The following is a 12,773-nucleotide window of genomic DNA, read 5'->3' as shown; positions in this document are numbered from 1 at the left end:
ATTAGACGACTTAATTACCTAATTATAACATGGTTACAATAGCCTCCTATTAAACACTTAAACATGTAAATAGCCACTTCACATTCCTATGTGATGTCATGCCATTGATATATTCTGTCACGTTTAATGTACTATAGAATGGCAAATCGCTGCAGCGGATAGATGACGTAGTCACGTAGATAGTCATAACGTTTTGCCGGGGTCGATAATGATACGTTTTCCAGCAACAATAAATTAAATATCGCTGAAACAGAAGAGGGAACGAACAACAAAGAGTCACTGACCAACAATCAAAACGAAACAGGTGGGGTTTTAGGAGGGGTTTTGAAAATGGACTTAGCAACAACAACTGGGACCTAAAATACACCCACCATGAGCATCCCACGAAATTTGCCCGAGAAGAGGCAAACAAAAGAAAAAATTCCCACAGCAAACTTAAAGACAGGAAGCAAAACCTAAAAGGCATCACAAAACAAAATAATATAAAAGATTGCTTTTCTAGAAATCAAAATGGGGAGAACCAACTAAAGGTGTCGACTCTCCACATCTCTCAAGACATTAACGAGATGACAACCAGCACAGGTGTAACACATACTGACTGAAGAGGTGACACCAATCGGTGCGCCCGACGTGCCAACGAGCTATATGTGACAACGAGCTATATGTGCCAACGAGTTATATGTGTAACCTCAAAACATCAATGGAAAAACCAAAACCCGTAACAATAACCCGATGCTACCTTATTTCACAACTCATAATGACACGAGGTATGATGTACACATGCAACCCTATTGTAATAAGGACACATTCATTATGAATGGTCTCCTATAGCAGGGATGTTAATCAGCACAGTGGGAGTGCACGCACACACACACACACACACACACACACACACACACACACACACACACACACACACACACACACACACACACACTCTCCTGCCCTGTTATACAGCTTGAATATGATCAATATTTACTGTAGTGCCTGTTCTGTACCATGTGGTGGGTAGTGGCTGTGCTGTGCTGTGTTGAGCTGTGTTGTGTTGAGCTGTGCTGTGCTGTGTTGTGTTGAGCTGTACTGTCCTGTGTTGTGTTGAGCTGTGCTGTGTTGAGCTGTGCTGTGTTGAGCTGTGTTGTGTTGACCTGTGCTGTGTTGAGCTGTGTTGTGTTGAGCTGTGCTGTGTTTTGTGTTGAGCTGTGTTGAGCTGTGCTGTGTTGTGTTGAGCTGTGCTGTGTTTTGTGTTGAGCTGTGCTGTGTTGAGCTGTGCTGTGTTTTGTGTTGAGCTGTGCTGTGTTGTGTTGAGCTGTGCTGTGTTTTGTGCTGTGCTGTGTTGAGCTGTGCTGTGTTTTGTGTTGAGCTGTGCTGTGTTGTGTTGAGCTGTGCTGTGTTGTGCTGTGTTGAGCTGTGTTGTGTTGAGCTGTGTTGTGTTGACCTGTGCTGTGTTGAGCTGTGTTGTGTTGAGCTGTGTTGTGTTGAGCTGTGTTGTGTTGAGCTGTGTTGTGTTGAGCTGTGTTGTGTTGACCTGTGCTGTGTTGTGTTGAGTTGTGTTGACCTGTGTTGTGTTGACCTGTGCTGTGTTTTGTGTTGAGCTGTGCTGTGTTGTGTTGAGCTGTGCTGTGTTGAGCTGTGCTGTGTTGTGCTGTGTTGAGCTGTGTTGTGTTGATCTGTGTTGTGTTGAGCTGTGCTGTGTTGTGCTGTGTTGAGCTGTGTTGTGTTGACCTGTGCTGTGTTGAGCTGTGCTCTCTAGAGAGATCTCCTCCTCTGAAACGGACCGAGACTGTCCTAATGAATAGACCAGCCCATGAGAAAGTGGCGCGGGTACTTACATATGAAATGATGTCTTTGATAAGTGTGTGTGTGTGTGTGTGTGTGTTTCGTCGTCAACGCACGGCTGTGATATGGGCTACCATTGGCCACTGGTTGCCTTTGTCTCTCTGGGCTCTCTGTGGTGCAGCCAAAAACATTAGCATATTACAAAAACACATACCACTGTTCCTCACTGTGTGTGTGCGCGTGTCTGTATGTGTTTTTCACTGTGTGTGTGTGTGTGTGTGTGTGTGTGTGTTTTTCTCACTATGTGTGTGTTTGTGTGACCTGAAATTCCTATTTAGAATATTAAAGAAATAGACCCCCCCCTCCCCCTCCTGTACCCCTTTCACTCTGTTGCTGGAGAGAGAGAGAGAGAGAGAGAGAGAGAGAGAGAGAGAGAGAGAGAGAGAAAACACTCCTTTCTTTTCTCCTTCCCTTGTTCCCTTTGTATGGATGATGCAAACACTTGGCAATCACAGTCGGGAGAGAGAGGAGGGGGGAGAGAGGAGGGGAGAGAGAGGAGGGGAGAGAGGAGGGGGGAGAGAGAGGAGGGGGAGAGGGAGAGGAGAGGGGAGAGAGAGGAGGGGGGAGAGAGAGGAGGGGAGAGAGGAGCGGTGCAGCGCTGCTCTCTGGGTTGTCTACTACGGGAGGCAGGGGGTGGCGGGGGGTGTATTACATCAGCGGCAGTAGTAAGGAAGGAGTGGTGCTTTGTGATAGGACGGCGGGCACGGCCGTGAGAGACAGAGCAGAGGAGGTTGATACTGAATGGGAAGGCAAAAGGACGGGAGAGGATGGAGGCATCACTGTAAACAACGGCCTTATATGGTGGTGGGGGGGGGGTGTTATATGGTGGTGGTGGTGGGGGGGGGGTGTTATATGGTGGTGGGGGGGGGGGTATTTGGGGTCAGTGTCTGAGGTGCAGAGAAATATGTGGGTGATCATATTATTACAAAGGAAAGAGGAAGAGGGGGAGGTCAAGGAGATAACACATGTTGTGTATGATGAATCTGTTTTGAATGTATGTCACCCACTTTCCCCCTGTGACCTCATTCCCCCCTCTTCCACCCTCCGCCCCTTCCCCCTGTGCCTGTCTGAGAGAAGGTAAACAACAGTTGTTCAGATGGCCCCTGGGCTGAGAAGCCCCTCCTAACTCGCCTTGTCTCCCCTCCTCTCCTCCTAACTCGCCATGTCTCCCCTCCTCTCCTCCTAACTCGCCTTGTCTCCCTCCCCCAGTATACCCCCCTCTCCTTCTCCCCTCCCCCAGTATACCCCCCCCTCTCCTTCTCCCCTCCCCCAGTATACCCCCCTCTCCTTCTCCCCTCCCCCAGTATACCCCCCTCTCCATCTCCAATCCCCCAGTATACCCCCCTCTCCTTCTCCCCTCCCCAGTATACCCCCTCTCCATCTCCAATCCCCCAGTATACCCCCCCTCTCCATCTCCAATCCCCCATTATGCCCCCCCTCTCCATCTCCAATCCCCCAGTATACCCCCCTCTCCTTCTCCCCTCCCCAGTATACCCCCCCTCTCCTTCTCCCCTCCCTCAGTATACCCCCCCTCCATCTCCCCTCTCCCAGTATACCCCCCCTCTCCATCTCCCCTCCCCCAGTATACCCCCTCTCCATCTCCCCTCTCCCAGTATACCCCCTCTCCATCTCCCCTCCCCCAGTATACCCCCCCTCTCCTTCTCCCCTCCCCAGTATACCCCCCCCTCTCCTTCTCCCCTCCCTCAGTATACCCCCCTCTCCATCTCCCCTCCCCCAGTATACCCCCTCTCCTTCTCCCCTCTCCCAGTATACCCCCCCCCTCTCCTTCTCCCCTCTCCCAGTATACCCCCCCCCTCTCCTTCTCCCCTCCCCCAGTATACCCCCCCCCTCTCCATCTCCCCTCTCCCAGTATACCCCCCTCTCCATCTCCCCTCCCCCAGTATACCCCCTCTCCTTCTCCCCTCCCCAGTATACCCCCCTCTCCTTCTCCCCTCCCTCAGTATACCCCCCTCTCCATCTCCCCTCTCCCAGTATACCCCCTCTCCTTCTCCCCTCCCCCAGTATACCCCCCTCTCCTTCTCCCCTCCCCAGTATACCCCCTCTCCTTCTCCCCTCCCTCAGTATACCCCCCCCCCTCTCCATCTCCCCTCTCCCAGTATACCCCCCTCTCCTTCTCCCCTCCCTCAGTATACCCCCTCTCCATCTCCCCTCTCCCAGTATACCCCCCTCTCCTTCTCCCCTCTCCCAGTATACCCCCCCCCCCCCTCTCCATCTCCAATCCCCCAGTATACCCCCCTCTCCTTCTCCCCTCTCCCAGTATACCCCCCTCTCCATCTCCAATCCCCCAGTATACCCCCCTCTCCTTCTCCCCTCTCCCAGTATACCCCCCCTCCATCTCCAATCCCCCAGTATACCCCCCTCTCCTTCTCCCCTCCCCCAGTATACCCCCTCTCCATCTCCCCTCCTCAGTATACCCCCTCTCCTTCTCCCCTCCCCCAGTATACCCCCTCTCCTTCTCCCCTCCCTCAGTATACCCCCCTCTCCTTCTCCCCCCTCCCAGTATACCCCCCTCTCCATCTCCCCTCTCCCAGTATACCCCCCTCTCCTTCTCCCCTCTCCCAGTATACCCCCCCTCTCCATCTCCCCTCTCCCAGTATACCCCCTCTCCATCTCCCCTCTCCCAGTATACCCCCTCTCCATCTCCCCTCTCCCAGTATACCCCCCTCTCCATCTCCCCTCTCCATCTCCCCTCCCCCAGTATACCCCCCCCATCTCCCCTCCCCAGTATACCCCCTCTCCTTCTCCCCTCCCCCAGTATACCCCCCTCTCCTTCTCCAATCCCCCAGTATACCCCCTCTCCTTCTCCCCTCCCCCAGTATACCCCCCTCTCCATCTCCAATCCCCCAGTATACCCCCCCTCTCCTTCTCCCCTCCCCCAGTATACCCCCCTCTCCTTCTCCAATCCCCCAGTATACCCCCCCTCCTTCTCCCCTCCCCCAGTATACCCCCCCTCTCCATCTCCCCTCTCCCAGTATACCCCCCCTCTCCATCTCCCCTCTCCATCTCCCCTCCCCCAGTATACCCCCCCCCATCTCCCCTCCCTCAGTATACCCCCTCTCCATCTCCAATCCCCCAATATACCCCCTCTCCATCTCCAATCCCCCAGTATACCCCCCCCCATCTCCATCTCCAATCCCCCAGTATACCCCCCCTCCCTCTCCATCTCCCCTCCCCCAGTATACCCCCCTCTCCATCTCCAATCCCCCAGTATACCCCCCCCCTCTCCATCTCCCCTCCCCAGTATACCCCCCCCCTCCTTCTCCAATCCCCCAGTATACCCCCCCTCTCCATCTCCAATCCCCCAGTATACCCCCCTCTCCGTCTCCCCTCCCCCAGTATACCCCCCTCTCCGTCTCCCCTCCCCCAGTATACCCCCCTCTCCGTCTCCCTCTCCATCTCCAATCCCCCAGTATACCCCCCTCTCCGTCTCCCCTCCCCCAGTATACCCCCCTCTCCGTCTCCCCTCCCCCAGTATACCCCCCTCTCCGTCTCCCCTCCCCCAGTATACCCCCCTCTCCGTCTCCTCTCCATCTCCAATCCCCCAGTATACCCCCTCTCCATCTCCAATCCCCCAGTATACCCCCCCTCTCCGTCTCCCCTCCCCCAGTATACCCCCTCTCCTTCTCCAATCCCCCAGTATACCGCCCCCCTCTCCATCTCCAATCCCCCAGTATACCCCCCTCTCCATCTCCAATCCCCCAGTATACCCCCTCTCTCCATCTCCAATCCCCCAGTATACCCCCCCTCTCCATCTCCAATCCCCCAGTATACCCCCCTCTCCTTCTCCCCTCCCCCAGTATACCCCCTCTCCGTCTCCCCTCCCCCAGTATACCCCCACTATAAGCAGTAGATATCTACTGATCTGATGTCAGTAGTTATCTAGGTGGTAGAGAATAGTAGACGGATAGAGACAGTGGGAGGTAGCGGGATGGAGACAGTGGGAGGTAGTGGGATGGAGACAGTGGGAGGTAGTGGGATGGAGACAGTGGGAGGTAGTGGGATGGAGACAGTGGGAGGTAGTGGGATGGAGACAGTGGGAGGTAGTGGGATGGAGACAGTGGGAGCTAGTGAGATGGAGACAGTGGGAGGTAGTGGGATAGAGACAGTGGGAGGTAGTGGGATGGAGACAGTGGGAGGTAGTGGGATGGAGACAGTGGGAGGTAGTGGGATAGAGACAGTGGGAGGTAGTGGGATGGAGACAGTGGGAGGTAGTGGGATGGAGACAGTGGGAGGTAGTGGGATGGAGACAGTGGGAGGTAGTGGGATGGAGACAGTGGGAGGTAGTGGGATGGAGACAGTGGGAGCTAGTGAGATGGAGACAGTGGGAGGTAGTGGGATGGAGACAGTGGGAGGTGGTGGGATGGAGGTAGTGGGAGGTAGTGGAAGGAAGTGGGATGGAGACAGTGGAAGGTAGTGGGATGGAGACAGTGGGATAGAGACAGTGGGAGGTAGTGGGATGGAGACAGAGGGAGGCAGTGGGATAGAGACAGTGGGAGGTAGTGGGATAGAGACAGTGGGAGGTAGTGGGATGGAGACAGTGGGAGGTAGTGGGATGGAGACAGTGGGAGGTAGTGGGATGGAGACAGTGGGAGGTGGTGGGGTGGAGACAGTGGGAGGTGGTGGGGTGAAGACAGTGGGAGGTGGTGGGATAGTGACAATGGGAGGTAGTGGGATGGAGACAGTGGTAGGTAGTGGGATGCAGACAGTGGTAGGTAGTGGGATGGAGACAGTGGGAGGTAGTGGGATGGAGACAGTGGGAGTTGGTGGGATGGAGACAGTGGGAGGTAGTGGGATGGAGACTGTGGGAGGTAGTGGGATGGAGACAGTGGGAGGTAGCGAGATGGAGACAGAGGGAGGTAGTGAGATGGAGACAGTGGGATGGAGACAGTTTGAGGTAGTGGGATGGAGACAGTGGGAGATAGGGGGATGGAGACAGTGGGAGGTAGTGGGATGGAGACAGTGGGAGGTAGTGAGATGGAGACAGTGGGAGATAGTGGAAGGTAGTGGGACGGAGGTAGTGGGAGGTAGTGGAAGGAAGTGGGATGGAGACAGTGGGAGGTAGTGGAAGGTCGTGGGATGGAAACAGTGGGAGGTAGTGGAAGGTAGTGGGATGGAGGTAGTGGAATGGAGACAGTGGGAGGTAGTGGGATGGAGACAGTGGGAGGTAGTGGGATGGAGACAGAGGGAGGTAGTGGGATGGAGACAGTGGGAGGTGGTGGGATGGAGACAGTGGGATAGAGACAGTGGGAGGTAGTGGGATGGAGACAGTGGGAGGTAGGGGGAGGTAGTGGGATGGAGACAGTGGAAGGTAGTGTAATGGAGACAGTGGGAAGTGGTGTGATGGAGACAGTGGGATGTGGTGGGATGGTGACAATGGGAGGTAGTGGGATGGAGACAGTGGGAGGTAGTGGGATGGAGACAACGGGAGTTGGTGGGATGGAGACAGTGGGAGGTAGTGGGATGCAGACAGTGAGAGGTAGTGAGATGGAGACAATTGGAGTTGGTGGGATGGAGACAATGGGAGGTAGTGGGATGGAGACAGTGGGAGGTAGTGGGATGGAGACAATGGGAGGTAGTGGGATGGAGACAGTGGGAGGTAGTGGGATGGAGACACTGGGAGGTAGTGGGATGGAGACAATGGGAGGTAGTGGGATGGAGACAGTGGGAGTTGGTGGGATGGAGACAGTGGGAGGTAGTGGGATGGAGACAGTGGGAGTTGGTGGGATGGAGACAATGGGAGTTGGTGGGATGGAGACAATGGGAGGTAGTGGGATGGAGACAGTGGGAGTTGGTGGGATGGAGACAGTGGGAGCTAGTTGGGATGGAGACAATGGGAGTTGGTGGGATGGAGACAGTGGTAGGTAGTGGGATGGAGACAGTGGGAGGTAGTGGGATGGAGACAGTTTGAGGTAGTGGGATGGAGACATTTTGAGGTAGTGGGATGGAGACAGTGGGAGTTGGTGGGATGGAGACAGTGGGAGGTAGTGGGATGGAGACAGTGGGAGGTAGTGGGATGGAGACAGTGGGAGGTAGTGGGATGGAGACAGTGGGAGGTAGTGGGATGGAGACAGTGGGAGGTAGTGAGATGGAGACAGTGGGAGGTAGTGGGATGGAGACAGTGGGAGGTAGTGGGATGGAGACAGTGGGAGGTAGTGGGATGGAGACAGTGGGAGGTAGTGAGATGGAGACAGTGGGAGGTCGTGAAATGGAGACAGTGGGAGGTAGTGGGATGGAGACAGTGGGAGGTAGTGGGATGGAGACAGTGGGAGGCAGTGGGATGGGGGTGAATTGGAGAGTGAGCTGTGTTTAATTGTTTGAAGAAGATTAGCCATTATGTGAAGTATCTTAGAGGGTATTTTAAGATTAACCAGACAGACAGGCAGACAGACAGACCGTTAAATCTGGGACATGGAAGAGGCTCTGACATCCACACGCACCTCTCTCTTTCTCTCTGTGTGTGTGTGTGTGTGTGTGTGTGTGTGTTAGAGAGTCTGTGAGTCGTTATAAACTGAGTCTGAAGCAAACCTTACCCTCCTCTAGAGGTTACTATATACAGGGGGAATGGAGACAGGACAGGTTACTATTTACAGGAGGGATGGAGACAGGACAGGTTACTATATACAGGAGAGATTGGAGACAGGACAGGTTACTATATACAGGAGAGATTGGAGACAGGACAGGTTACTATTTACAGGAGGGATTGGAGACAGGACAGGTTACTATTTACAGGAGAGAATGGAGACAGACCGGGACAGGTTACTATATACAGGAGGGAATGGAGACAGGACAGGTTACTATATACAGGAGGGAATGGAGACAGGACAGGTTACTATATACAGGAGGGATGGAGACAGACCAGGACAGGTTACTATTTACAGGAGGGAATGGAGACAGGACAGGTTACTATTTACAGGAGGGATGGAGACAGGACAGGTTACTATATACAGGAGAGATTGGAGACAGGACAGGTTACTATTTACAGGAGGGATTGGAGACAGGACAGGTTACTATTTACAGGAGAGAATGGAGACAGACCGGGACAGGTTACTATATACAGGAGGGATGGAGACAGGACAGGTTACTATATACAGGAGGGAATGGAGACAGGACAGGTTACTATATACAGGAGGGATGGAGACAGACCAGGACAGGTTACTATTTACAGGAGGGAATGGAGACAGGACAGGTTACTATATACAGGAGGGAATGGAGACAGGACAGGTTACTATATACAGGAGGGAATGGAGACAGGACAGGTTACTATATACAGGAGGGATGGAGACAGACCAGGACAGGTTACTATATACAGGAGGGAATGGAGACAGACCAGGACAGGTTACTATATACAGGAGGGAATGGAGACAGGACAGGTTACTATTTACAGGAGGGAATGGAGACAGACTGGGACAGGTTACTATATACAGGAGGGAATGGAGACAGACCAGGACAGGTTACTATATACAGGAGGGAATGGAGACAGACCAGGACAGGTTACTATATACAGGAGGGAATGGAGACAGACTGGGACAGGTTACTATATACAGGAGGGAATGGAGACAGACCGGGACAGGTTACTATTTACAGGAGGGAATGGAGACAGGACAGGTTACTATTTACAGGAGGGAATGGAGACAGACCAGGACAGGTTACTATATACAGGAGGGAATGGAGACAGACCGGGACAGGTTACTATTTACAGGAGGGAATGGAGACAGGACAGGTTACTATTTACAGGAGAGAATGGAGACAGGACAGGTTACTATTTACAGGAGGGAATGGAGACAGGACAGGTTACTATATACAGGAGAGAATGGAGACAGGACAGGTTACTATATACAGGAGGGAATGGAGACAGGACAGGTTACTATTTACAGGAGAGAATGGAGACAGGACAGGTTACTATTTACAGGAGGGAATGGAGACAGGACAGGTTACTATATACAGGAGAGAATGGAGACAGGACAGGTTACTATATACAGGAGGGAATGGAGACAGGACAGGTTACTATATACAGGAGGGAATGGAGACAGGACAGGTTACTATTTACAGGAGGGAATGGAGACAGGACAGGTTACTATATACAGGAGAGAATGGAGACAGGACAGGTTACTATATACAGGAGGGAATGGAGACAGACCGCGACAGGTTACTATATACAGGAGGGAATGGAGACAGGACAGGTTACTATATACAGGAGAGATTGGAGACAGGACAGGTTACTATATACAGGAGGGAATGGAGACAGACCGCGACAGGTTACTATATACAGGAGGGAATGGAGACAGACCGCGACAGGTTACTATATACAGGAGGGAATGGAGACAGACCGCGACAGGTTACTATATACAGGAGGGAATGGAGACAGGACAGGTTACTATATACAGGAGGGAATGGAGACAGGACAGGTTACTATTTACAGGAGGGAATGGAGACAGACCGCGACAGGTTACTATATACAGGAGGGAATGGAGACAGGACAGGTTACTATATACAGGAGGGAATGGAGACAGGACAGGTTACTATATACAGGAGGGAATGGAGACAGGACAGGTTACTATTTACAGGAGGGAATGGAGACAGACCGCGACAGGTTACTATATACAGGAGGGAATGGAGACAGGACAGGTTACTATATACAGGAGGGAATGGAGACAGACTGGGACAGGTTACTATATACAGGAGGGAATGGAGACAGACCGGGACAGGTTACTATATACAGGAGGGCTTCTCTATCTCTCTCTCTCTCTGTCCCATCCACCTCTTTGTTCCATGCCTGTTTCACATTTACACCAGCCTCCTGGTCCTTTCTCTATGGGTAAAGTTTTTAATTATATCAATTCAAATCAATTCAAGGGCTTTATTGGTATGGGAAACATGCCAAACATTGCCAAAGCAAGTGAGGTAGATAATATATAAAGTGAATATATAAAGTGAAATAAACAATAAAAATTAACAGTAAACATTACACAGTGTTTTAACAATGTAAAAATGGTTAAAGGACACAAGATAAAATAAATAAGCATAAATATGGGTTGTATCTCACAGAGTGCAGTGGTCAGGCTGCCCTATGTATATAGTCTAGGTCTAGAGACTGATCTTCCTATTTTTCTCTCTATCCCTCCTTCCTCCCCTCCCTCCCTCTCTCCTTCCCTCCCTCCCTCCTTCCCTCCTTCCTTCCCTCTCTCCATCCTTCCCTCCTCCCTCCCTCCCCTCTCTCCTTCCCTCCCTCCCTCCTCCCTTCCCTCCCTCTCTCCTTCCCTCCTTCCTTCCTTCTCTCCCTCCATCCTTCCCTCCTTCCTTCCTTCCCTCCCTCTCTCGTTCCCTACTTCCTTCCTTCCCTCCCTCTCTCCTTCCCTCCTCCCTCCCTCTCCCCTCTCTCCTTCCCTCCCTCCTCCCTTCCCTCCCCCTCTCTCCTTCCCTCCTTCCTTCCTTCCCTCTCTCTCTCCTTCCCTCCTTCCTTCCTTCCCTCCCTCTCTCCTTCCCTCCTTCCTTCCCTCCCTCTCTCCTTCCCTCCTTCCTTCCTTCCCTCCCTCTCTCCTTCCTTCCTTCCCTCCCTCTCTCCCTCCCTCCCTCCTTCCTTCCCTCCCTCTCTCCCAGGTTGCAGTAAAGGTGATCGATAAGAGGAAGGCGAAGAAGGACTCGTATGTGACTAAGAACCTCCGTAGAGAAGGTCATATCCAACAGATGATCAGACACCCCAACATCACCCAGCTGCTGGACATACTGGAGACTGAGAACAGGTACTATACTGTACTATACCACAGACTATACTATACTATACTATACTATACTATACTATACTATACTATACTATACTGTACTATACTGTACTATACTATACTATACTATACTATACTATACTATACTATACTGGACACACTGGAGACCGGGAACAGGTACTATACTGTACTATACCACAGACCATACTATACTATACTATACTATACTATACTATACTGTACTATACTGTACTATACTATACTATACTATACTATACTATACTATACTATACTGTACTATACTATACTATACTATACTATACTATACTGGACACACTGGAGACTGGGAACAGGTACTATACTGTACTATACCACAGACTATACTATACTATACTATACTATACTATACTATATTGTACTATACTGTACTATACTATACTATACTATACTGTACTATACTATACTGTACTATACTATACTATACTATACTATACTATACTATACTATACTATACTATACTATACTATACTGTACTGGACACACTGGAGACTGGGAACAGGTACTATACTGTACTATACCACAGACTATACTATACTATACTATACTATACTATACTATACTATACTATACTATACCACAGACTATACTATACTGCACTGGACACACTGGAGACAGGTACTCTACTATACTATACCACAGACTATACTATACTATACCACAGACTATACTATGCTATACTATACTATACCACAGACTATACTATGCTATAATATACTATACCATAGACTAAACTATACCACAGACTATACTATGCTATACTATACTATACCATAGACTATACTATGCTATACTATACTGTACTATACCACAGACTATACTATACTATAGACTATACTATGCTATACTATACTATGCTATATTATACTATACCACAGACTATACCATACTATACCACAGACTATACTATGCTATACTATACTATACTATACCACATACTATACTATGCTATACTATACTATACCATAGACTATACTATACTATACCACAGACTATACTATACTATACCACAGACTATACTATGCTATACTATACTATACTATACTATACTATACTATACAATACCATAGACTATACTATACTGGACACACTGGAGTCTGAGAACAGGTACTGTACTATGCTATACTATACCATAGACTA

At 50.7% G+C, this 12,773-nt stretch overlaps 1 protein-coding gene across 1 annotated transcript in view; it reads left to right on the top strand.

The window, feature by feature from the left end:
• Positions 1-12,773, top strand: part of hunk (hormonally up-regulated Neu-associated kinase) — a 32,234-nt gene that overhangs the window by 985 nt on the left and 18,476 nt on the right. Inside the window, exon 2 of the mRNA XM_064971343.1 lies at positions 11,455-11,597. Within this exon, the coding sequence (XP_064827415.1) occupies positions 11,455-11,597 (143 nt within the window). The remainder of the gene's footprint in view (positions 1-11,454; positions 11,598-12,773) is intronic.

This window comes from Oncorhynchus masou, chromosome 8 (assembly GCF_036934945.1).
Source record: "Oncorhynchus masou masou isolate Uvic2021 chromosome 8, UVic_Omas_1.1, whole genome shotgun sequence".
Classification (NCBI taxonomy): Eukaryota; Metazoa; Chordata; class Actinopteri; order Salmoniformes; family Salmonidae; genus Oncorhynchus; species Oncorhynchus masou.
This window is presented reverse-complemented; position numbering and strand designations above follow the sequence as displayed.